The sequence below is a fragment of the Pholcus phalangioides genome, unplaced genomic scaffold (assembly GCF_987345545.1).
Source record: "Pholcus phalangioides strain wild (caught in Gottingen) unplaced genomic scaffold, Ppha-v1.0 ptg000015l_1, whole genome shotgun sequence".
Taxonomy (NCBI): Eukaryota; Metazoa; Arthropoda; class Arachnida; order Araneae; family Pholcidae; genus Pholcus; species Pholcus phalangioides.
Window position 1 is genome coordinate 54,306,687 of NW_028301608.1, and position 23,612 is coordinate 54,330,298.

The following is a 23,612-nucleotide window of genomic DNA, read 5'->3' on the forward strand; positions in this document are numbered from 1 at the left end:
ACAATTTTTCTCCAACTGCAATTAGATTTTTCTCTGTAGTTGGGATAATGATAAATAAAATTGAATTACAAGTTAAAAAATACTAAAAAATACTAAATATTTTTCTTCGATAAAAATAATTATTTGCCATAACTCAAGAAACCAGGTAAGAAAAAAAATTGATTATCGACGTTCATTATTCACGAAAAAATAAAACTGAAAAAATATATTAGTTTGTTTTCATGAATATTAAGTTGAAACAAGACAAATTTCGCTCTTAATTAAAATATCCATCTCGTATATGCTGATTTTAGCTCATGTCCATAATGCAAATGCAGTAGCTCTACCTACAAATTAGACAGGAAGAAAGGAGAGAAATTTTTTCGCTTATGTTCTACAAATAATTGTTAGAAAACGCTTTAATGTTGAAATAAAAATCCTTGATTAGATGGAATTCAATTTGATTAATTAACTTTTCATTATTATGCGATGACGTTCAGAGTAATTTTTTGGGGGATTGTATCCTTTGAGGCAAAAATTAACATAGGTGCCACCAGTCCGCAAAGTTTTTTTTATCTAAAATCGTGAATGCCACGGTGAGTGGGAAAAACAATGTGTTTCATGTGTGTGTGTATAGTAATTGTGCAAATTTTAAAATCAAAAAGATTTTAATAAACAAAAACTCTCTTTCCCTCTTATTATATTGTTTTCTTGTCTGCATTTTTTAAATGTTATTCTTATATGATTTTATTTCATTTCTTTTATGCATTGCGACTTTTTTTTCCATGGCTTGATTTTCCTGCAACTGTGGTTTGGTTTCTTCCGTAGTTGGGTTAACGATAAATAAAATTAAATTGAATATAAAAATTACTCAAAAATAATTAATATTTTAGATACCCCACGCCAGCAAATAAAAACGAAAATTGATTATTAAAGAATGTTATTTACCAAAAAATATATACTATTTTGTTTCACGAATTTCAAGCTGAATCTAGGCAAATTTCACACTTAAATAAAATATCCGTCCCCGTATATTCTATCCTGAAAAATTCTGTATTTAAAAACGTAAACACCAAGACAGCATAGGTCAAGAAAAATTATGCTTTTATTAAACGTAGTGTAATAGTGCCATAAAATAGATAAAAAAACTGTCATTTCTCCTGAATAACATTTCCGAATTAAATGAACTAGTTCCACTGTACAGTATTCCACTTCCTAAAACATATATACGATTTTGTTTCCACGAATTTCATGTTAAAACTAAACGAATTTCGCGCTCAATAAAATATCCACCCCGCATATGCTGATTTTAGCGCATATCCATAATGCAAATGAAGTGACTCTACCTACAAATTAAAAAAAGGAAGAAAGGAGAGCGAGATTTTTTCGCTGAAGTGTACAGGAGCATCCAAATGGAATCGGTGCCAAAACTGAACAGGGGATCAGGGCGGAGCTACCACAGACTTCACAATACATTCGCGAAAGGTTACAGAATTTAACCTCCTTTACTGCAATACATCACGAAACAATAGCACAACGCTTACGAGACCGAAAAAGGAAAGAGTAGAAAAATGGACATCGAAACATTAAGTTACTGGGCCGGAGCACTGGCTTTTTTTTTAGTTTACAACTCGGTTGTAATTTTAAAGGATTTCCTTTTTCTCACCGAAACATTTCAGTGATTTCATTCAGAGAACGCATTTGATTAAATTCTATTACGACGCGTTTCTCTCCGAGATATACTCGATTTCGTATCTGGAATATCTCCGCGTTTAATCGAATAAATAACACGATACGTTCAGAATCACGACTGGAGAAAACGCATGAATTTTTATGAAGCAGCTGTGTTCACTAGTGATAATATAAATTTGATGTTCGAACAACTATCTGAACGCAGGTGCTTCATGAAAAATTCTAGAATATTCTCCAAGATTGATTCAGAATGCGATGTTATTCATATATCAGATCGCAAAAGCTGTATTTTATGTTTGAAATATTTGTCTCCGAATATTTCGGATCGAACTTTGCCGATTATGGACGAGAGATTGTTTTCCCATAGTTGCTTTTTTTTTAATTGGAAAAGACGAAGGCAAAAGCGTCAAGAACAAGAAATATTGGAAAATTGTAGACAAAAAAAGTAAAAAGAATATGTTTCGGAATGGGTTGAGCTGAATCACCACTGTTTTTTTTTCTTCGGAGAAATACGTGGACGTGAATGGCCAATTTGAAGTAATTTATGGTGTAATTCGAGCAATAAAAATTAATTGCAATGGCGCTGTTGATATAATCCATACATATCCAATTATGTTTTTTTTTAATGTTCGAGATCTTTCTCCTATATTGGAAGAAACTAGTATATTGCGATTTCCTTTTTTAAATTGCATACTACATTGCAGCAGTATTATTTCTTTCCGATATTACCGATAACCGATATAGTAATGTGAGAAAGAATTTCAGAAAAACTTCGTGTCAAAGAAGACATGCATAAAGACTTTTTTATGAATGTCTATGAATCGGTTTTGCAATTCTTTTTTTCATGTGGTGTTGATCGTGTGAAAATTTTGTATTCTGCTATATATGTTCAATGAAAATTTTCTGAGTCGCCAATTGACATTATGCAAATAAGGTAGCTGTAGTATGTGGATTTTTCTCATTGATAAGTGTGTGCAAAAAAGAAAAAGAATAAAAAAAAAGCTAGATAAAATGAAAGAAAAAAGTTGCTTCTACTTCTACTTCTAGCAGCATTTTGTCTTTTTTTTGCATTTTTTTTTTTGCTTTCGGCCAAACTCACCCGGTCGCTGCAGAAGATGAAGAAGTTGCATAATAAGAAGAAGAGGACGCAGTCGGTGAAGATCCAGCCGCATTCCTGTGCATCCTGTCTTCGGCATTTTGCCTTAATTCCAAAGTCGCTGATTTCGAAGGTGAGGCCATTCTCGATATTGCTGTCGAAGGCTGCGGCGGGGCGGCGGTGGTGGCACCACTTTTTGGGGCACACGACGAGTGACCGCTGTGGGCCGCAACTTGCAGAGGCTCTAATTCGTCCTTGGCGTCTTTGGAACGGCCCCGTTTCCGCCAGAAAAGGTAGCACAGGGCCAAGGTGACAGCCATAGAAGCCAAAGCCGCCATCGAACCGACCAATGACGCAACCATCGCACCGGCCGCCATCCCGGAAGCCGATGCCGCCACTTGGCCTGCTTCTGCACCTCCACCTCCGCTAGAAAGAGTAAAAAAAAAAAAAACACCATAATTTATCTACGGGAAAATTGAATTTTTTTTTCACTTATTCTATCTATTTTTCCCTCTTTATTATATATATATTTTCCCCTCCTTCTCTAAGAAAATGGGAAATTTCCGGGTGCTGAACGTGCGTTAGTTCGAAAACAAAAGAACCTTCTCATTTTTTTCCCCTATTCGTTTTAACCGTCCATAAAGAATCGATATCCGATTAGGAAGTGACATAAAGGGAAGAAAAAAGTCATTAAAAACACGCATTTCGCCAGATTAAAGCATAATTTTATGTTTTTCTTTTCGATCGGATAAAAGGGAAGGCACAATACACATTGCGCAAAAATAGCGAACCCATTCTCATCTTTGGTGATCCGATTTCACTGAACCCTTCCCCCTCCTTCAGGAGTTTTTGAAAGTGTCAAAATTATTCAGAAAAAAAAAATAATAATTACCTCAATTAACTTTTCCGATATTTAAGAGGAAGGTATTCGTATTGTTTTAAATATTCATCGAGAATTGATGTTCATTACATAATCTTAATCACGACTGATTTTTTTTTTTCTGGGAAATTGCAGGGTATTAATCACAGAAAGTATATTTTTCTAAACCCTTTAATAGCTTGTCGTCTCTTTAATAGATGGGCATCAAAGATAAATAACGTGATTATGTTATCAGTGAAATTTACTGGAGACCGGTCTATTCAAAAATATTAGACAAAAGTTTCTATTGAATCAGGTGAAATGAAAGGCACAACACAGTCGAACCTCGTCAAGCGGGTCATCCAGATAACGCTTCACTCGCTTACGGGTCACATTTTTACAATCCCGATTGTCTTCAATGGCATTCTTATGTTATTAAATTTCTAATAATTGGTTTCCACACTTTCCTTAAGGCGTCACTTTTATGAGAATTACCTCCATAAATGTTCATAGACACAATCAGAAACTCTTCATACAATAGACACGATAATCTCGATTCTCAGCTATCGATGGTTTTACCACCATTCGACAGAGCTTGACCCACCTACATTTGTGAGCTTGATAGACTTTCAGCCCGGAGGCCAAAGATGAATTTAATTTTTTGTAAGCGTGTTTTTGTACACTATGAATTTCTAAAGAATGGCCCACGAAAGGTGTACCCTGATCATGCTAACAATAACATAGGGCCTTCGGCAAAAATATATTCTGGTCTCCCAAATGGGAGGAAGTATCTACCTACCTATTTACATAGTTACTCTCAAAAACCATGACGCCAAATTTCATTATTGCTACGGCTGCGTATGCAATTAAGGCCCCTGGTAGAGTTAAGATAGTTCTGAGAGAGCAGCGTGACAAAGACTCTCAATTTGCATCTACACTACTAGACTTGCCAGAACTCGGTAATTTAGAATCTTGTGGTGCTGCTATTTTAAAATTGGAATTTTTTTTTTAGTTTTGTGTCATTCATACCACAAACTTGGATGGTTGTTATACTTGTAATTTTAATTATTTTACACTGTGGTGGTGGTCAAATATATTTAGTTTTTATTTCTTTCAATAAACTCTGATGGTCTTGAACTATTATTTTATTAGGAGTAGTACATACTGGAGTAGTTTTTATTATAAAACTATATATAAAAAATATACAGGTGTCAAAATGCCCTCTTTTGGGGATTCTAAAATATTTCACGATCGTAGGATGGAAGGAAAAAATCGGTTAATATAATGTAAATTAATATAATTAACTTGAATCTATAAACTTCAGTTCAGTTGGTTTGACTAACGATTAGCTTGTTTTACATCATTAATTCATCAATAAGAGTGGGAGTGGGAGATTAGAGCGATACTACCTACTACGTTTAGTGGGTCACTCTGCTTACAGGGCCATATTTTTACTTTCCAAAGGATTTTTACTCCCTTATCGAAGTTTGACTGCACGTTGTACACACAAACGGAACTCCTTCTCTTCTTTGGTGATCCGATTTCAAGGGCACCCCGCCAACCTCAATCAGTTTCTAAAAATGTCAAAAATACTCATAAAATGTTTTTTTAATCACCTGAATTAAAATTTCCGATCGTTAAGAGGAAAACATTTGCATTGTTTTAAATATTCATCAAGAGTTGATGTTCATTACATAATCATAATCGGAACGTATTTTTTATTGCTATAAAAAATTGCAGGGTATTAATCAAACAAAATATATTTTTCTAATATCTTTAATGACCTGTTATTAAATAGATCAAAGTAAAAGATTAATGAAGGGTGATTATGTCATCAGGGAGCGCAGTTAATTCAGAAAAATCAGTTGTTGACAAGATTTATTATTGTATTAGGCTTTGATTTTTGGCGCAAGTATCCACGAAGATCATGCTGCACCAAACATGTCTTTAAATACAAATATCGCAGCACTAAAATTGCACAACAGGTACTTTATAAAATAAAAGGAGCGTATATTTTGCAAACAATGACATATAAACAAAGTTTCCTATTGAATGGCTTCTTCGATCATGTGAAATGAAAGGTACAACACATTTCACCAAAATAGGGGAAACCCAACCTCATATTTGACGATCCGATGTCACTGACCCCTTCCCATCCTTCATCAGTATATGAAACTGTCAAAATTATTCGTAAATTCTTTTTTTAATCTCCTCGATTAAATTTTCCGGCATATAAAGGAAAATATTGCATTGTTTTAAATATTCCTCAAGAATTGATGTTCATTACATAAACATAATGAAAACGGATATTTTTTTTTGCTAGGCAAGGTGGAGTTTAGAATAAAGACAAATTTCCTATTATGTTTTATGAAGAAGATAATTTTATAATTCATTTCTTTTTTCAGTATACGGTGATTGTTTCTAAAGCAACGAAAATCATTGATAGAGTCATTTTATTAATCCCATTTACGGAACTATTATTAATTTGGGAACATTTTATTAATCACAGAGAGAGAGAGTATATTTGTCCAAACCCTTTGATAGCATGTGGTTACATAGATGGATCTAAGGGTAAACGAGCGTTGATTATGTCGTCAGCAAAATTTACGGGTGCCCGGTTAATTTGGAAATATCAATTTTAGAAAAAATATTCTATTAAATAGCCTCTTTTCTATCAGGTGAAATGAAAGGCACAATACATAGCACCGAAATAGAGGAACCCATCTTCATCCGTGCCGATATGATTTCACTGACCCTTCTAATCCTGCATTAGTTTCTAAAAATGTCAAAAGTATTCGTAAAACATTTTATTTCAATCACCTCGATTAAAGTTTTTGATATTTAAGAGCAATGTATTCGTATTGTTTAAGTATTTATTAAGAAGTAACGTGTTTATTACATAATCATAATCGCAACGGATTATTTTTCTGAAAAATTGCAGTATATTAATCGCCGAAAATGTATTATTTTACCCTCTTTAAAAGCCTGTCGTTAAATAGATGGACGTAAAGGATAAACGAAGCTGATTATGTCATCAGCAAAATTCACGGGAGCCCGGTTAATTCAGAAATATCAGTTGTAGACAAAATTTCCTATTAAATGGCTTTTCAAACTCGGGATGATGAATTAGGTGGTTGTAGCATTTGCATCGGCTCTCCCCGTTCACGCTTCGGCCGGTAGATCGGCCATTAACTTTTAAAGTGCGAAGGATCGTGAAATACGTTATCGCTGATGATTTCAATATAACAAACAGTTCATCTGAGAAATTCGGAAGCCAAATTAATTATAGGAATTTTCGATGCACTGGCAAGAGAAGAATTTGGGAATGACCATTTTGCATGAAAAATCTCTCTTTTGAAATTTTGAAAGCCTAAAACAATTATGGCATATTGATCAGGAAGGAATCCCATTATCAGAATGAAAATTATTGTTTGTAATACTTTTCTGCTATGTTCAAAAGTACGAATAGATATATGATGATACTTCATATTTAACCCTTTATGGTTCACCCTCGTAAAAAAGCTGATTGAAATCTTTGCTTTTGCAAAAACGGATATAAATTGGTGTTAGTATATTTTTAATTGAAACAATACATCACCACAACAATTTAATTGGTTATAGTTGAATCGTTAACTGAGGGTAAAATATAAAGTTTGCTTTGATTTTGATATTCAGATAAAATTTTGCTCAGGGAAGTTGAATGGTTTTTCCCTTCAATGCCCTTAAGTTGTTGTGATTTTATAAATCTTTGAGCACGTAAAATTTCAGCAGCTGTAAAACAATGACGCCGACAAGGAATGAATTATTTCTAGATGAAAAAATTGAATTTTTGTTCTGACTACGTATTATTCATGTTTGTTATAACGTACAGAGGAACAGAGGGTTAAAATGCAGTTACGATGTGTGCTTATATATATAACCATAATGATTTTCTTTTTATTTTCACTTTGGCGTTTGTATCGTAAAAAAAATTTTTATACAAGGCTAATTTAATAAATATTCCAATGAAATTATTAATATATATTCGTGAGTAATATAAGGATAATAAGTAACACAATATTTTACTCGTAGAAACTTGATTAATTACTATACACATGTAATACTGGACAAGGATACGACACCGGAAGATTACTTCTTTACAATATTAAAAGCATTGCTGAGAAAAAAACGTATTTGAGAATTAGAAAATCAAACTAACGACCAATATAGGGGGAAATGTTACATAAATATTTAACATGATTTATATAAATGATATGTGTTCTTATTGCGAAATTATTTTGGAAGTTTTGTTTCCGGTTATGTAAATTATATCTTGGTAGTATTCAGCCCGGGTTAATCGGATATCAATGATTTCAGCCCACAATATCCGATTATGCGGGGGAAAAATTTAATTGCATTTTACAATGTTAGTATAGTTTTTATACTGAAAACAAACTGATGAAGGATCAATATTAATAAAGCGTCTAGAATAAATCAGACGTCAAAAATGAAATGAAAATTGTATTTAATTACAATCAGGATCATGATACCTAAGATATTTACTTTTCATTAGGAAAGTTAGCTTAGTTATTTGGTTTAACAGAGAACAAAAATGAAATAATCAAATGTATGTATTGAAGATAACTTGAATAATTGGAGATACAAGTATCAACTCCAAAATGTTTTACTTTTGCTTTTCAATCCTAGCTTGGTATCGTAGTTTCCATTTAATTTTCAAATGTTTCATTCAATAAAAACATTATGTGTATAATGGTTTATGTGCATTGACAGTTGCCGTGAAGAAGCGTAATATTCGACTAAAGTGGGCAAAAGTTGAAATTATCTTATTAAGCGGGGGCGTTTAACATTGTCTCAATGTGAGACATTTTGGTGTCGGAGGATTTTATCCGTTTAAGTGGTATATCCGTTCATCCGTTATCCGAACAAGTGGAACCAACTTTTATATCTTCTAAGTCATTTAAAATCATTTTACTACTTACAGAACTTTGAATTACCAATAGGCTACTTCAAAACATAATTGCGAAGTAGTCTATTGGAGTAGTTCCTGAGTAAATGCATGAACTTTAGTCAGTCAGTGAGTAAGTGAAGTTCCACTAATGTTTTAATCCCTGTAGCGTCGCTTACATACGTTATTTGGTGTTGATATTTTCGAGTACAAAGGCTATATAACTACTTTACGATTACCAGATGACAGCACAAGAATGGAACAACTAGTTTTATGGACATGTTAATTAGTAAAATTCAGTTAGATGTTTCACCTCTGTAAAAGTGCTGCTTGAACAAAATGCTCCCTAACAAATGTATAAAAAAAATTTCATCATCGTCATCAAGCCGAAACCGATGAAGCTATAAATACGAAATTCTATCAGTGTTTCATTTCATGATGTAAAGACTCACTAAGGGCTTTTTTTCGAAAATTCAACCCTTAAGGGGGGGGGGGGTCATGAGTGGGTTCAAAGGTTACATAGAGAAATCAAACCGAGCAGAAGCCGCTGAAGTAACACGCAAACAAAAGCATTGACAAAATTATTAAATTTGGTCAGTGCTATTATTTCATGATGTAGCCTTTCACTAAGAAGCTTGTATTTTTTTTCAAATTTGAGGCCTTAAGGGGTTCAAGGGTTATATAGAGAAATCATGACGACCAGAAACAGCTGAAGCTATAAATATGAAATTTGGTCTATATTATATTTTGCAATGTAGATACCTACTAAAACGGAACTTCTGAATATTCAACCCTCCAGGGGATCATCAGGCCTTCGAATATTATATAGAGGAAACATCGAGTAATTTTCAGATTACCGAATCCGCGCGAGTGGAGCCGCAGGTGACAGCTAGTTCAACATATTTGAGCTGATATTTTTTACCTTTATTGTAAGCGTTTTGTGCCGACAAAACAAGTACCAGGTTAGTTAGTTCGTTGTATGCTAAATAAACAGTTTAATGTTTTTTTCTTTTAAGAATTAATTTAAACTGAAATAATGAACCAAAAAATTTATGATAATTATTTCATAATGTAATAGTTAAAGGGCTAACTGGTATTCAGTAAGTTGAACTACAAAGATTTATTGGCTTGAAACTAGATAAATTTTATATATAAGGTAAAATGTTATTATTTTTTTATCGTCTTATCATTCATTCGTTATTTTTTTTCATTGCTTATTTTCATCTTTTGTTTTCCATTACTTGTATTGCTTATTACTTAGATTTATTTTATTTACGTAACGGGAAACATTTCCTTATATAGAAAAAATTTCATTTCGTATTCATTTTGCTTTGATTTTAATTCTGTGAATGCTGCAATAAGTATTTGGTGAGATAGCCGACATCGTTGTAAATAACATCAAATGAATAACATTTCCTAGTATTTGTTTCATTTCTGCATATTTATGTGATTAGTTAGTTTCTGAGGTTTTAGTTTCTATAACCTTGAGAGGAAAAGAACAGATTTTCCTACGGTTTCGCATGCTGTAGGGAAAAAAGATTTGTTTCATCACCCATTTTCCTGGAGGTATTCCAACTCTGTTTTTATTTTATTATTTACTCGTGTGTATATATTACGAAGAATGCGTTATAACATCGGATAACATATGTCATTATTACTATTCATATACTTACATAAAGGAAATGTTCCAAGTGACAGATTTATGTGAACCCGAATTAGGACAATTTATCGTATTAAGTTTGAGGTGAGAAAAAAAGTTCTTCAGAACACACAAACATCACAAACATGAAAATTCACATTTCTGTGTAGTTTTTGTTTTTACCGAAACTTAAATTCACAAGTAGATGATCTTGAAAGTTTTGAGGTAATTTAAAAAAGTTTTCAATTAAAAAATATCATTTTTAAATATGCCTATGTAAGAGAGTGTTAGAGAGATTCGTTAAAAAAAATATCATTTTTTAAACTAATCTCTGCAGAAATTAATTTTACATTTGTCAGTGAGGATCAGAAAAATAGATTGAAACGTGAAATACATCAAATATTTCACTGAACGACAACAAAGTGAAAAATGTTTTTGACTGATATGGTAAGTTGCTCATTTAATGAAGTTTTTCTCAAACTTTTCGCTCGTGAAGTTGTGAGAAAAATACAACTCTGTTACATAGGCATATACATTCAGTGGCCAAAAAATTAGGAACACCCCTCACTCAAACTCCGATTCGCCAGCACGTGAGTTAACGTAATAAATCGGGTTTGCTAATAAAAAGCTCTCTCCTGGTCAGAAGCACAAGTTAACGTTGCAATTTGTCTATTTATGAGGAAAACAAGAGATCTGAGTGACTTTGAAAACTAAATGATTTTGGGCGCCAAAAAAGGGGCAGTTCCAGTATCTTAGAAGCCGCTAAACTTTTATGGCTTTTATAGCACAACATCGGGTCCTCAAGAATGACAGCCAAGCCAAGAAACTTCGAGTGGAAATCTTTTGTGAACAAAAGAGGTTCCAGGCGATTGACAAGCGTTGTGTGCAGCAACAGAAGAGCTGCAATGCAAAAAAATTGCAACGCAATACAACTCAGGATCATCGTAAAGCATACCCGCACGTTCTGCAAGAGGGATCGGAAAACCCATTGGTTTTAATAGCCTTCGACCAACAAGTGCCCATTTGATTATGTTGAAAAACCGAAGAAAGCGGCTTTTGTGGGCTAGAAAATGCCGAAATTGGACACTTGATGAACGGAAGAGGGCTGACTGATCTGACGAGTCAAGATTCCTTTTCCATGACGTTGATGGCAGGGTCCGTGTGTGGCGGAAGCAGCATCAAGCCAAGGATCCGGCCTGTTACATGACAACTGCTCAAGTGGGTGGCGGCAGGATCACGGTCTGTGGATCATATTCCTGGTATACTGTTGGTCCCTTGTTTCTGTTAGAAACATTCGTCAATGCCAGCGCCTACCTTCACATCGTTGCTGACCATGTGCACCCATTTATAGCCATAATGTTTTTCAATGATGATGGCTATTTCCATGTGGACAATGTACCCTCCCACGGGACTGGAATTATCTCAGATTGTTTTAGGAGACATGATTTGAAGTTTCAATTGCTCCAGTGGCCCCTCCTTAATCACTCGATCTCAACCAGATTGAGCATTTGTGGGACGAGGTTGAAAGGTCTGTTAAAAGCTCCGAAACACTACTTCCTTATCCGAGGGAATTAAGAGCTGCTATTTCGTTAGCATGGGCTAATATTCCTCTTGAACGGTTTCAGTAACTTGTAGCCGTCCATGCCTAGAAGAATATCTGCTGTCATCAAAGCCAGAGGAGGTCCCACGCGATATTAGTGGTGAATAGCAAGGTGTTCTTAATATTTTGGTCACTGGGTGCACATATATTAAATATTTTTATTATACGCATAATGCAATGTGTAAATGTATATATTTACTCACTGCATCCTTTCTAAGGTATTATATGATGTGAAATGAAATTGTTGGCCTATACGTTACCATAAATATGTACAGTATAATTATTCCTAATTCCGAAAAGAATTTGAAAAATATTAAAGACATTCATCGTTTAACGGCAAATATATACAATTGTCAAGTTGTGAAGTTGGCGTTTTGATCGCAAAATAACTTTCTTTCAAAGAGATATATCCATAATTTCTAAAATGTAGTTTATAAATATCATGACCAATGTTTCATAAATATCTTTCCCCATTTTCTGTTGTTTTAATAAAATTATTTGTGAATTCAAACACATTTTAATGCAATTAACCAGAAATACCTTCAGTTTTTCATTGCATAATGATATAAGTAAAACAATATCATATCAACTGTAAAATAAGTATACCAATCTGACCTATTAGAATGTGATATTGAATTTACGGTGACTTGATCAATGCCGTAACAAGACAGGTGGAACAAGTGCACCCGCACACGGCCCACTTGGAAGGGTGCCCAAAATGGGCCTAAATGCAAATTCTTGCCCAGGTCTCAGCAATGGATAGTTACGGCACTGACTATGATAAATATCTTACATCTTGTTCCAAGAATTGTGCATTTAAAAAATCAATGCAACTGCGGTCTTTTTTATAATACTGATAAAAAACGTGCGATTTTAATTCCGGTTAAACAACTTGCAATCATGCACGTAGCTGTAAATGTTGGTGACGAAGCCAGTTATGGAAATGTAGTGCTCGAGTGGCATGGTGGTAAGATACTCGTCTACCATCGTGAAGGTTGTTGTCTGGGTCCCGGGTTCGAACCCAAGGGAGGATATCGATAAGATATTTTCCCTAACGGAGTCGACCACCGATAGACAGCGCCTTCACTTCCAACCCATCTCACTAATGGCAGTAAATTGCAATATAGCGATATGGCCAGAGTTGGTGTTTGGTGAAGTAGTTATAGAAATGTTACATTTTGTTAGTGAAAGATACTTAAGATACTTTGGTGATGTTTAAATTTCAACTGATAAAATGAAATGTGAAAATTATAATTATCTTGGACTACGGGGTGATAACTTTCACATAACTGATCATATAAAATATAGGGTGAATCCCATAATATTGATAAATAGTTTAAAAACTCATAAAAATCCAAAGAATTGGTATATTTAAATGTGATTTTTACACATAAGTTCTTCCCGCGGAAGTGGGATTTATTTTGGTACAGGAGGGAAATTTAGTTCAATTTTTTTTAGAGGTCGCTCCACGATAGAAAATCAGGAGTGATTGCATCGGAAGTTTTTTCGATTTCTTCTGTGTCGGATACGTTCATGAAGCTTCAGCCGGTGATTCGTGGCTGAAGTAAGACAACTTCATCAATAGTGCTTTATCCATCAATGTCAACATCACAATGAAAATCTTATATAAGCGCAAGTAACAGGGAAATTTAAAAAAACGCTGTTAATCGTACGTGCTGCATTTTATAGGACTCCGATTTGCATATTTCAGTGATTGCTTCCATGAATTTCATTGACAAAAAGTTCAACTTCACTTTTTTGCAAACCTCATTCACATATACCTATTCCTTCAATTTTTATAAATTTTTAAACTATTTACAAATATTTATGGGATGCGATGTCCTTCATTAATCAACCATTTAATATATTTCAAAGACTTATTCAAAAAGAAATATTCTGAAATTGACAATTTTCTTTTATTAGAAGTCTGAAAAATAGTCGATTTTTCTATTATAAAAAATGTGCGAATTAAAATGCTTACGGTCCAAAATTCAAATGTAAACAGATACATCATGTCTCTCTCTCAAAAAAATACATGCAAACAAATTCTTAAAGTTCGGGAAAAATGTTCACTATTGATTAGGTCACATATTTATATTATATAAATTTAAGGATGAAATAATCCAACAAAGACCTTTTTTGCTATAAGAGTACCTAATCAAAGTAATGCTAAAAACCAGAAACTGCTTTCATTAATCGTTTTACATTTAATGCTTACAAACACTGCCCGATGTTTCGTGAAAAAAAAATGTAATTTTTAATTTAAAGTAGAAAATGGTTTTTCTATTGATTTCATGTTGTGAAAGCAAAATACACTTAATTTTCTTTTCACTAAAATTGTTCGAAAAAAAAGTTTATTCTTTTACTTTTAATTTCTTCGTTTAAAGTTGGTGCTCGGCGAAAATCCAATTAAAGAGACTTCCGATTGTGCTCGGAATTTTTTTTTTTTCTTCAAGTTCTAGAATCGTCAAACTTCAATTAATCATAAAAACTGGACAATAAGAAAGAAAATAATTGGGTAAGGGTAAAATATATATATATTTTTTATTTGAAGTGGAATCGTGATTTTTTGATAGGAAAGAATAGTCTTAGAAGTGCTATTCACCTAATTTTTGTAGTACTTAATTATTTTCAACAGCATTTGACGTGGTTTGGTATGCTTGAAGATCAATAATTTCTTTTGTGGTAATAAGAAATTTTATTTTGAAATAATTTCTTTTTATTAAAAGAACTAATCGATGATGGTTTCTAAGAGCTTCTGAATAGCATTTCTAGTTATAGGACATAAATCATCTTATTTTCACTTGCAACGAGATTTCCTTGAGATGGGAAGCGGGGTATGTCCGGTCCTTCAATGTTCAATGTTCAATGCAACGAGATTTTTGTTATGCACGTTATATACTGGGTGTCCACTTTCATCTTGCACAATAGATAATTCCATAACCGTTAGTCTTGGAAAAGATTTTGAAATGCAAAAATTGATTTAAATGTTACCGTTTAAGTAAAAAAAGGTATTTTTTTTAAGTATTTTATATTTTTTTATAGTTAGAAAATATAATTTTTTCTACGGTGCTCTGGTGTTGACATGTTAAAGAAAAAAATTCTCTTACAACCGAGATTGACTGAGTAATTAAAGCGTTTAATTTGTGGGTTTGAGGCGAATTCCTTGCCTGAAAAGGTACCATTCCAGCCAAGCTTTAAATTAATCATAAAAATTCGACGATGGAAAAGAAAATAATGGCGTGTGACGAAAAAATAGTATTATAATTTTTTTATTTCAAGTGGAATCGTGATTTCTTTGATAGGAAGAATAGTTTTAGAAGTGCTATTCTCATAACTTTTGTAGTACTTAATTAATTTCAATAGCATTCGACATGGTTTTGTATACTAGAGGATCGCTAATTTCTTGTGTGTTAATAAGAAACTTTATTTTTAAAAACTTCCTATTAAAAAATTAATCACCGTGATTTTGAATAGAGTATCAAGAGCTTTTGAATATCATTGAAATTATCGAAAAGTTGAGTTTGTGGATATAAGACAAATTCCTTGTCAGAAAACGCACCAATCCAGCCAAGCCAAGGGGCCTCATACCTTTTAACATGGTGAAAAACTATGCTGTAATAGAAATATCATAAAAATACTATTTAATCATTGATTTATTTCAAATATTTTACACATAATTTTGATTGTATGTACTATCCTATGTTGGTACAACGTTTTTCATATCTTCAATATTTATTTTTTTGAAAATTTTCAAAAACACATGTAATGAAAACTATGTGTAAAATATTTGAAATAAATCAATGGCTAAATTGTATTTTTAATGATATTTCTATTAGAGCATAGTTTTTCACCATGTCAAAAGGTATGAGGCCTTTTGGTAAGAAGAAATTTGTATCTAAAATGACTAAGATAATTTCATTGAGATTTATATCAATGACATAACTTCAGGAGTTGTCAGGGTACTCCTGAAGAAAAAAATTAAATTAGGCAAAATGAATTATCCTAGACGCAATTTTTTCTTTGACGCAAAAAACGTTTTGAGCAACCAAACTCTTCAATACACCAATAAAGTCTTTTGACACCGCAATGTAGATGCGTCAATTTTAATTAACTGTGTAACTTTATCAGCTTAGTCTGTGAAGAGGAAAATGGAATCTTATAAAATGGATCTCTTTTCCACGACAGTGTATAAAGAATCTTTCACCATACATGATTTATAGGCTAAATATTTCGGAGCTAAATATTTTAAATTTCTTTTGTTGAGACAATATTAATGATAATAACTGAAAATTTATTTTAATTTTCACATTTGATGCATAAATGACACGGAATAGTATTTGAAAGTTTCAGGTGTCTATTCGTACGCAAAAAAAAGCGAAGCTAACCATTTCCAATATTTATATTTTAAGTTAAATGAATATCCTTATCACTTGCATAAGAGACATAGGCTATATGTAAATCGAAAAGTTCATAAATTTTGGAAGCAACAAAAACATTTTTCTTGTAAACTCCTGATGTATTATATTGTGTTTCTAAGAGTAAATAATTTCATAATCATCCAAAAAAAAAACTTAACCCCGTAAAGAAATTCAAAATTTATGGGATGCAAAAACACAACATTATGGAAATTTTTTATTCATATTATCATCCGTAATTCGATAAACTGGCAATTTTCTTTTTTCCGAACATTTTTCATCGGAATTCAAATATTTATTAAAATTGCCCTTAGGCTTGATTGAATTTGATAGCCATCTTAAAATGATATAGGTGCCATTTTAATGTAGAGAAAAATGCCTATACGATCATACTGGACCTCGATGAGTTAAACTTAATGTAAAAGCTCATAAATGTTGGAAGTAGCAAAATTTTTTTTCTTAAATGCTCTTTTTATATTAAACTGTATTACTCAAAATAAATAATTACTTAATTAGCCACAGCATAAATGTTAACTTTCCCTCAATTGGTTTCTGAACGCGCAGAAATAGGAATACATTATGACTGCTTTTAACTTTTTGAAATTTCTTGTTCGAAAATTCATTAATTACTATTACGGAATGCATATTTTACGTGTTGAGGCATGTGTGGTGAAATATGGTTTTTTCCGGCAGTGATTACTTTAGTCGCAGTAGTAATTCCTTTCGATTATGTCACAATCTGGATCAGTTGCTAACAACTAGTGCAGCGTTAGAATTTAAAAATAAAAGTCACTTGTCCCACGGTCAAGTGAATACGAGAACCTACTGGTCCGCAGACTTTATGAGTAGTCCGCTAAATGAAAAATCTCTTCTGAATAATAATGATTCATTTCCCTATTGTCATTTAGAAAAGTGATATACCACCAAGGGATGCAAAAAGCCATAAAAACAATTAGAACTGTAGTCAAACCTTATTAAGCCATCACTGCTGATTCTGAGGCTTTATCGATAAACAAGTGTGGAGATTTGAAGAGGCATTCCTTTTCAAATTACATTTTCAAAAAACATTTTGCAAAAGACGTTCCTATTGACTAGTTTGTTTGCTAAGATTAAAACAGTGACATTGATTACGAAATAATTGGAACACAACATCTTCACATAAACGCATGTGCGTGCGTGTGTTTGTCGTGTGTGTGTTTAGCATATCCAGCAAAAAATAACACATTTTCATTTGTCAAACTGAGCTCCGATTGTTCACCCACTCGTCTTGGACCAGCGGACTATCAATGATTTCGAACGCTGTAGTGGAATATAAAAGTTATCCATTCCTGCAAAGCACGATCAATGGACGTTATATATTAGTAACTGTTTACTAAGGCAGGTAACTAGATGTTTGGTCACCCGGGGCAAGCACGCATTTTGACGTCCTCTTGTAATGTTGAAGGAGAGGTTTTAGAATGAAATTTGCGCCCCTCGGGTCAAGCGACCGGGGCACGAGACCTGCGTGCTCCCCCCAGTTGCTGCCCGTACTAAGGTGACAAATTTACCGCTTATATGTGACAACGATTAGTGTATTTGCATAATGTTATTGATAGTAGTTGTAGAGTAACGCGTACCACTTCCCTTCTATTATATCACGGACTATAATTATTCTTCAGATTCCGAGTCATAAATGTACATGTTTAATCGATTTATACAGGCTGGAAATATTCAAGTCCATTTCAGCTATATATATATATATATAACTGTTCGCTTATAGAAACATACTTTCAATTAGGAAAATCATTTAAAAAAACATGCCCATTTATTTTTCTATGAGTCGTTTATGAACTGCGATGAAAATTTTAATTTTCGTACTGTTCTCCCCCTGACCTCGAACTTTCTATCAGAAAGTTGTTGCTCTCTCTCCTCTGCCCAACAAAGGAAAACATTCCACGTTTCCAAGTGCAATATTAGGGGGGAGATATTTGAATTCAAATCCCACTAAAAATGAAATTAAAATAGTATAGGACAATCTTATTCTTTGGCATAATACTACTCTTTCCCTCTAATTTTCAGTGATTTTGTACTCGAATATCTCGCTTAATATTGTACTTACAAGGAAAGTGTCTCAATCTATCGTATCTCACCTAAAAACACATTAAAAAAAATTAGCGGCTGAGGGCAACTATATATTAAAGCCGAAAAAGTTATTAAAAATGGCAACACTTGGCTCACATCGGCTCTCGCATTTCTTGGCGATATCAATAAAAAAATATTTTTACACATTCTATATACACTTATATATACAGGGAGATTATAAAAAAACTATCCCGACATATGGGCCCCTAACTATCATACCACTCACAGAAACTGAATGAAATTTTGGCATAAGGTATTTTGATGTATGCGCTCAAGAATGATATGGAAAACAACAGTGTCACTCTAACAGTTACGGTTACAGTGAGAAAATTTCGAAAATATCAAATAGCAACACCAAGTCTTTTGTATTGGAATGCGATCTCCATACTGAAAAACACTAAATAGCGTTCGAACGGCAACTGTAGCATGAAAATCACCGGCGGTAGATAGGCTAAAAGTGAGGACAACCAATAAGGACAGAGAAGCAGCATAAAATAAAGCATTTTATTGTGTTTCACAAATTTTCCACATGACCTTGTGGAGGACTAATCAGGCTGGGATCTCAGCCGAAGAAACGAATGAAACGAACATTAATGCTCTGGTGCACGGCAAAGTCCTTGCCTAGCTCCGGGGATTTTCGTGCTACAGGTGCCATTCCAACGCTATTTAGTGTTTTTCAGTATGGAGATCGCATTCCAATACAAAAAACTTGGTGTTGCCTTTTGATATTTTCGAAATTTTCTCACTGTAACCGTAACTGTGAGAGTGACACAGTTGTTTTCCCATATCATTCTTGAGCGCATACCTCAAAATACCTTATGCCAAAATTTCATTCAGTTTCTGTGAATGGTATGATAGTTAGGGGCCCATATGTCGGGATAGTTTTTTTATAATCACCCCGTAGATTTCCTTTTCTTTTCTTCCTTCTTTTTTTTTCTCTTAATTTTTCTGTGCTATACCTGATTTTGTGTTGCTTGCATGTCGTCACTCTAAGGGTGTGGGATTTTTAAATTCATTCTTGGCCAAGCGTTCAAAATATTAATGCTCATTTTTTTTGAGTGCACTTACCATAATAATATATACCACTGGATACTTTTATATCTCTATGCACATATGAATAGAATCAGTGGTAATTTTTTTTCAAAAATTTTCGAAGATGTCGCCTTAGGACTCTTTCCTTGTCAGAAGCATAGAATATTTTTGTTCATATATCAAAAGAGACAGTGCAACAATTTTCTATCTGGAAGTAAAAAGGCAGGAGGACTGTAAAATGTTAAATGTTGTATCTTGGTGTATACAGCGTCAGTAAAATGAATGACATTTTTAAAATGTCCATGCAATTTTGATAGTTTTTCCAACTAAAAGAATTGACAGTTACGAGTAATTTAAGCTGAAACAATCTTAAATTTTCATTTTGTGTAAATATACGAAAATTGATGGAAATCCAACATAGGGTGCGATAGCCCAGGGCGATGAGATACTCGGCTAGGCCGGACACATACTAGAGCGACGAGATAAAGAAGGTGACGAAGAAGAAAAATGCATCGGGACGGATGTAAAGGTGCCCGCACAAACGAGTCTTGCAGAACGAAAATGACCAGAAGGGGGGGGGGAGGATGGTTCTGAAATGTAAGAGTGCGATGATGATGATGTCTCCTTAAACGAGAGAGGAGAAAAACGGGGGAGAAACGAACCAATCAACAGATAACAAAATTCCTTAACTCGCGGTAAAAACAAACCTGATTGTTGAAGTCGCGTACTGCGCGTTGCGTGGCCTCTTTCTCTTCTTTCTCACGTTGTTCGAGTATGCGAGGTGTAGAACAAAATAGTACAATTGTTTTCAACGCTCGCATTTATCTCTTACCTATTCGCTCCAGTATGTGCTCGGCCTAAAGTACCCACGGATGTTTAGAGGTGCCGCGAATTCGATACCCGGTTCGTCGTAGTCAAAATGTTTCCTGACGCAGCAGTAAAACAAAAGTGGCTACAACATGACCACAGAAAAAGATTGCTATCGCAGGGAGTCGCACACACACACACACACACACACACACACACACACACACACACACACACACACACACACACACACACACACACACACACACACACACACACACACACACACACACACACACACACACTGAGAGGCTAGCCCGCCAAACTCTCGGTGAGAACTAAAAAAAGAAGAAATGCCGAACGCTGCCGTTCGGAATCGGCAATAAATTGTAGGTCCCGTTCTAATTAGTCCTCGTGTGCAGCAAATGATCGTGGTGCGAAAAAATGATCAAATCCAATGTAGAGAAAACTTTCCATTTCCGTCCCATAAACATGTGAAATTACAGTATATAAAGAACTCGGAATCCATGCTGGATAAAGCCCCCGGCATTCAGCATAGCGGTGAATAGCTATTAAATTAAAATTGACGGTAGGAAACGAAGACTTTCAACGATCAATATAATCCCGGGACAAATATTTCTAGAGGCTATCTTCAAGTAAAGCAGTCATTCCCCAAAGCATTTGAACGAGCACCGTTGCGTTAATTTTGAAATTTAATTATTGAATATAAATTTAACGTCCGATTCTCTCGCGTGAGTTCCCTTTTCGAAACTTCTAGACAATTTTCTCGTCACCTCTGCATTGAAAAATCTAAACGACATTCTCGAGGGACGTCTTTTGAAAAGTTCTATTTACTTCTTCCATCAAGTTAGTTCGCAGGGCTCTGAAAGATCACCTTGAGAGGAAGTGGAAGTTTTATATGATCGTAAATTTTATTTCTTCCCATTCACGCTCAAAAGATAGGGATCTTTGAAAAAGTGACAACAATTAGTGTTTCAGAAATATGTTTTCAATTAGGAAAAGGAACTCAAATAGTATGCTAATATTAGAATAAATCGTTTACTTTTTCTAAGGGTCAAACTTTTATTGTTTATACGGTTCCCCTGTGCTCTTACTTTCAATTAGGCAGTTTGTGACCTGTCTGTAGTGAGCCCAAAATAATTCCGTGTTTCTAATTGCAATATTTGTTGAGATATTTGAATTCGAATGTTTTTGAAAATGAGAGAAAGAACAGCGTATATTAAGAGCCAAGCTCATGCTACGCTTTACGTGCTCTTCTTTTCCTCATTTTCAGTAGATTTTGAACTCAAATATCTAGGGTAATATTTTATTAAAAAAATATGGAATGATTTTGTTGGGCTCAGAAGAGAAAAACAGGCCAACAGCTTTCTAATTGGAAGTAAGAGGACAAGGGAAGCGTATAAACAATCGAATTTTGTATCTTCATACATATACGCCCCTAGCAAAATAAATGACATACACAATCAGTCTAAAATGGATTTGTTATTTTATGAAAATATTTATTTTTTCAACTATAAGTACTCTCCTACAACGAATGATTTACGAGTAATTTTAGTTGAACAAATTTTTCACCCTGCATAAATGGACTGACTAATAAATGGATATCCAATATGAACGAAAACTTTTCACTTCCTTCTCAGAAATATGTGTAATTATGTTGAAACAGGCACTGAAACTCGCAGGATAAAGCCCATCCCCCAAATTCCAGCATAGCGGTAAATATTTATTGAATTAAAGTTGATGAGATATGAAACGAAGACTTTCAACGTCGAATAATCCCGGGACAAATATTTCTAGAGGCTGTCTTCCAAGTAAAGAAGTCATTTGAACGAGCACCGTTGCGTTAATTTTCAAATTTAATTATCGAATATATATTTAACGTCCAATTCTCCCGTGTGATTTCCCGTTTCAAAACTTCTAGAAAATTTTGTCGTCGCCTCTGCATTGAAAAATCTAGACGACGACGTTGGTCTCAAGGGACGTCTTTTGAAAAGTTCTCTTTACTTACTTCTTCCATCGAGTTAGTTCGCAGTGCTCTGAAAGATCACCTTGGGGAGGAGGGGGGGGGGGTTGGAATTTCTACATAACCGTAAATTTTATTTCTTCCCTTTCACGTTCAAAGGATAAAGATCTTTGGAAAGTGACAACCGATTCAAGATTTTGAAACTTACTAGCCATTTCTTTCTTCTCTTTTTATTGTTTGTTTCTTTTGAAACTGTTTTCTCCGAAAGTGACAGAATCTCCGATAATTCGATACGAGGGATAAGGAAAAAAATATATTTTTAACCTCGGGAAATTTCCTGCCAGTAGAAATGCCCATTTGGATAACCAAGTTAATTCCAAAGATTTTTCTGTCAAGTTTATCTCTGAAAAATGACTTTGAAAAAAAAAAGTAAATTTTATTTTACTCTCAACGGTATAAACTCCTTTCAAATGAATTCTTATTTATTTGATCATGTCTGATTTCCGCACCATGTTTTATCCCTAAATAAGTTTTCTAAAGTATGTTTCTTCTTATGTCAGAGAAGAAAAACATAGTTAAACACGGTTATAACGACCATGATTGTAACAACACAATTCGGCTATAACATAAATAACTGGTAGTGCTTTTGCCCTCATAGAAAAAAATACAAACACACAGAGGCCACAACGGACAAACTCCCTAATGAGGTGGCTGAAATGATGCGCATAAAAATATATTCGTCATATAAATGAAACACAGCAACCCAATGTAAAAACATATATCACGAAAGAAAAATTAATAATTAATACTAATAATATTGATGAATCTTGCTCATAACATCGATAAAAAGCCTCGGATACAACGACGAAATTTTCGACTCTGGTTTTTGTTGAAACGACGAGAAAATCCCGAAAAAAAATTAATATTCAAGCTGATGACATCCATGGAAATTTCGTCTGTTTTTCTATTTATAACTTACGTTTAAAAAAGGCTCATTACTTGTATGTGTTTGACGCTCCGTCTTGTTGTTGACATGATCAGTATACAAAACATTAACCGTATTTTACCATCCCTGACTTGTATTTATGAAAATGTCACGGTTTTTCAAAAAAGCTTCCTTTTATTCTTAATCTATATCAGAATCAAGAATGAAGGTGATTTGAATAATTTATAAATCATTGTAATGTGCATGACTATAAATATCCATCTCATATATATTTGTTATGTTAATTTCTTTTTCGTGAAATGAACTTTAGCAGATTTGCTGTAGCACTCTATTTCTTGCCAAGGGTTATTTATGAGCAATATTACGCAATTTCATAAAAGTTTGGTAGCATGTTGGCGAAAATCGGCGATGCCCCCATAATAATTATTCCAATTCCTATTCTTTCAACCACTTAGGTGACCCGAGCCACAGTTCAAAAGCACTGAAATGATTCG

At 33.9% G+C, this 23,612-nt stretch overlaps 1 protein-coding gene across 1 annotated transcript in view; it reads right to left on the reverse strand.

The window, feature by feature from the left end:
• Positions 1-23,612, reverse strand: part of LOC149076243 (synaptotagmin-7-like) — a 158,206-nt gene that overhangs the window by 122,668 nt on the left and 11,926 nt on the right. Inside the window, exon 2 of the mRNA XM_089243815.1 lies at positions 2,771-3,193. Coding sequence (XP_089099941.1) covers positions 2,771-3,144 — 374 coding nt within the window. The 5' untranslated portion in view covers positions 3,145-3,193. The remainder of the gene's footprint in view (positions 1-2,770; positions 3,194-23,612) is intronic.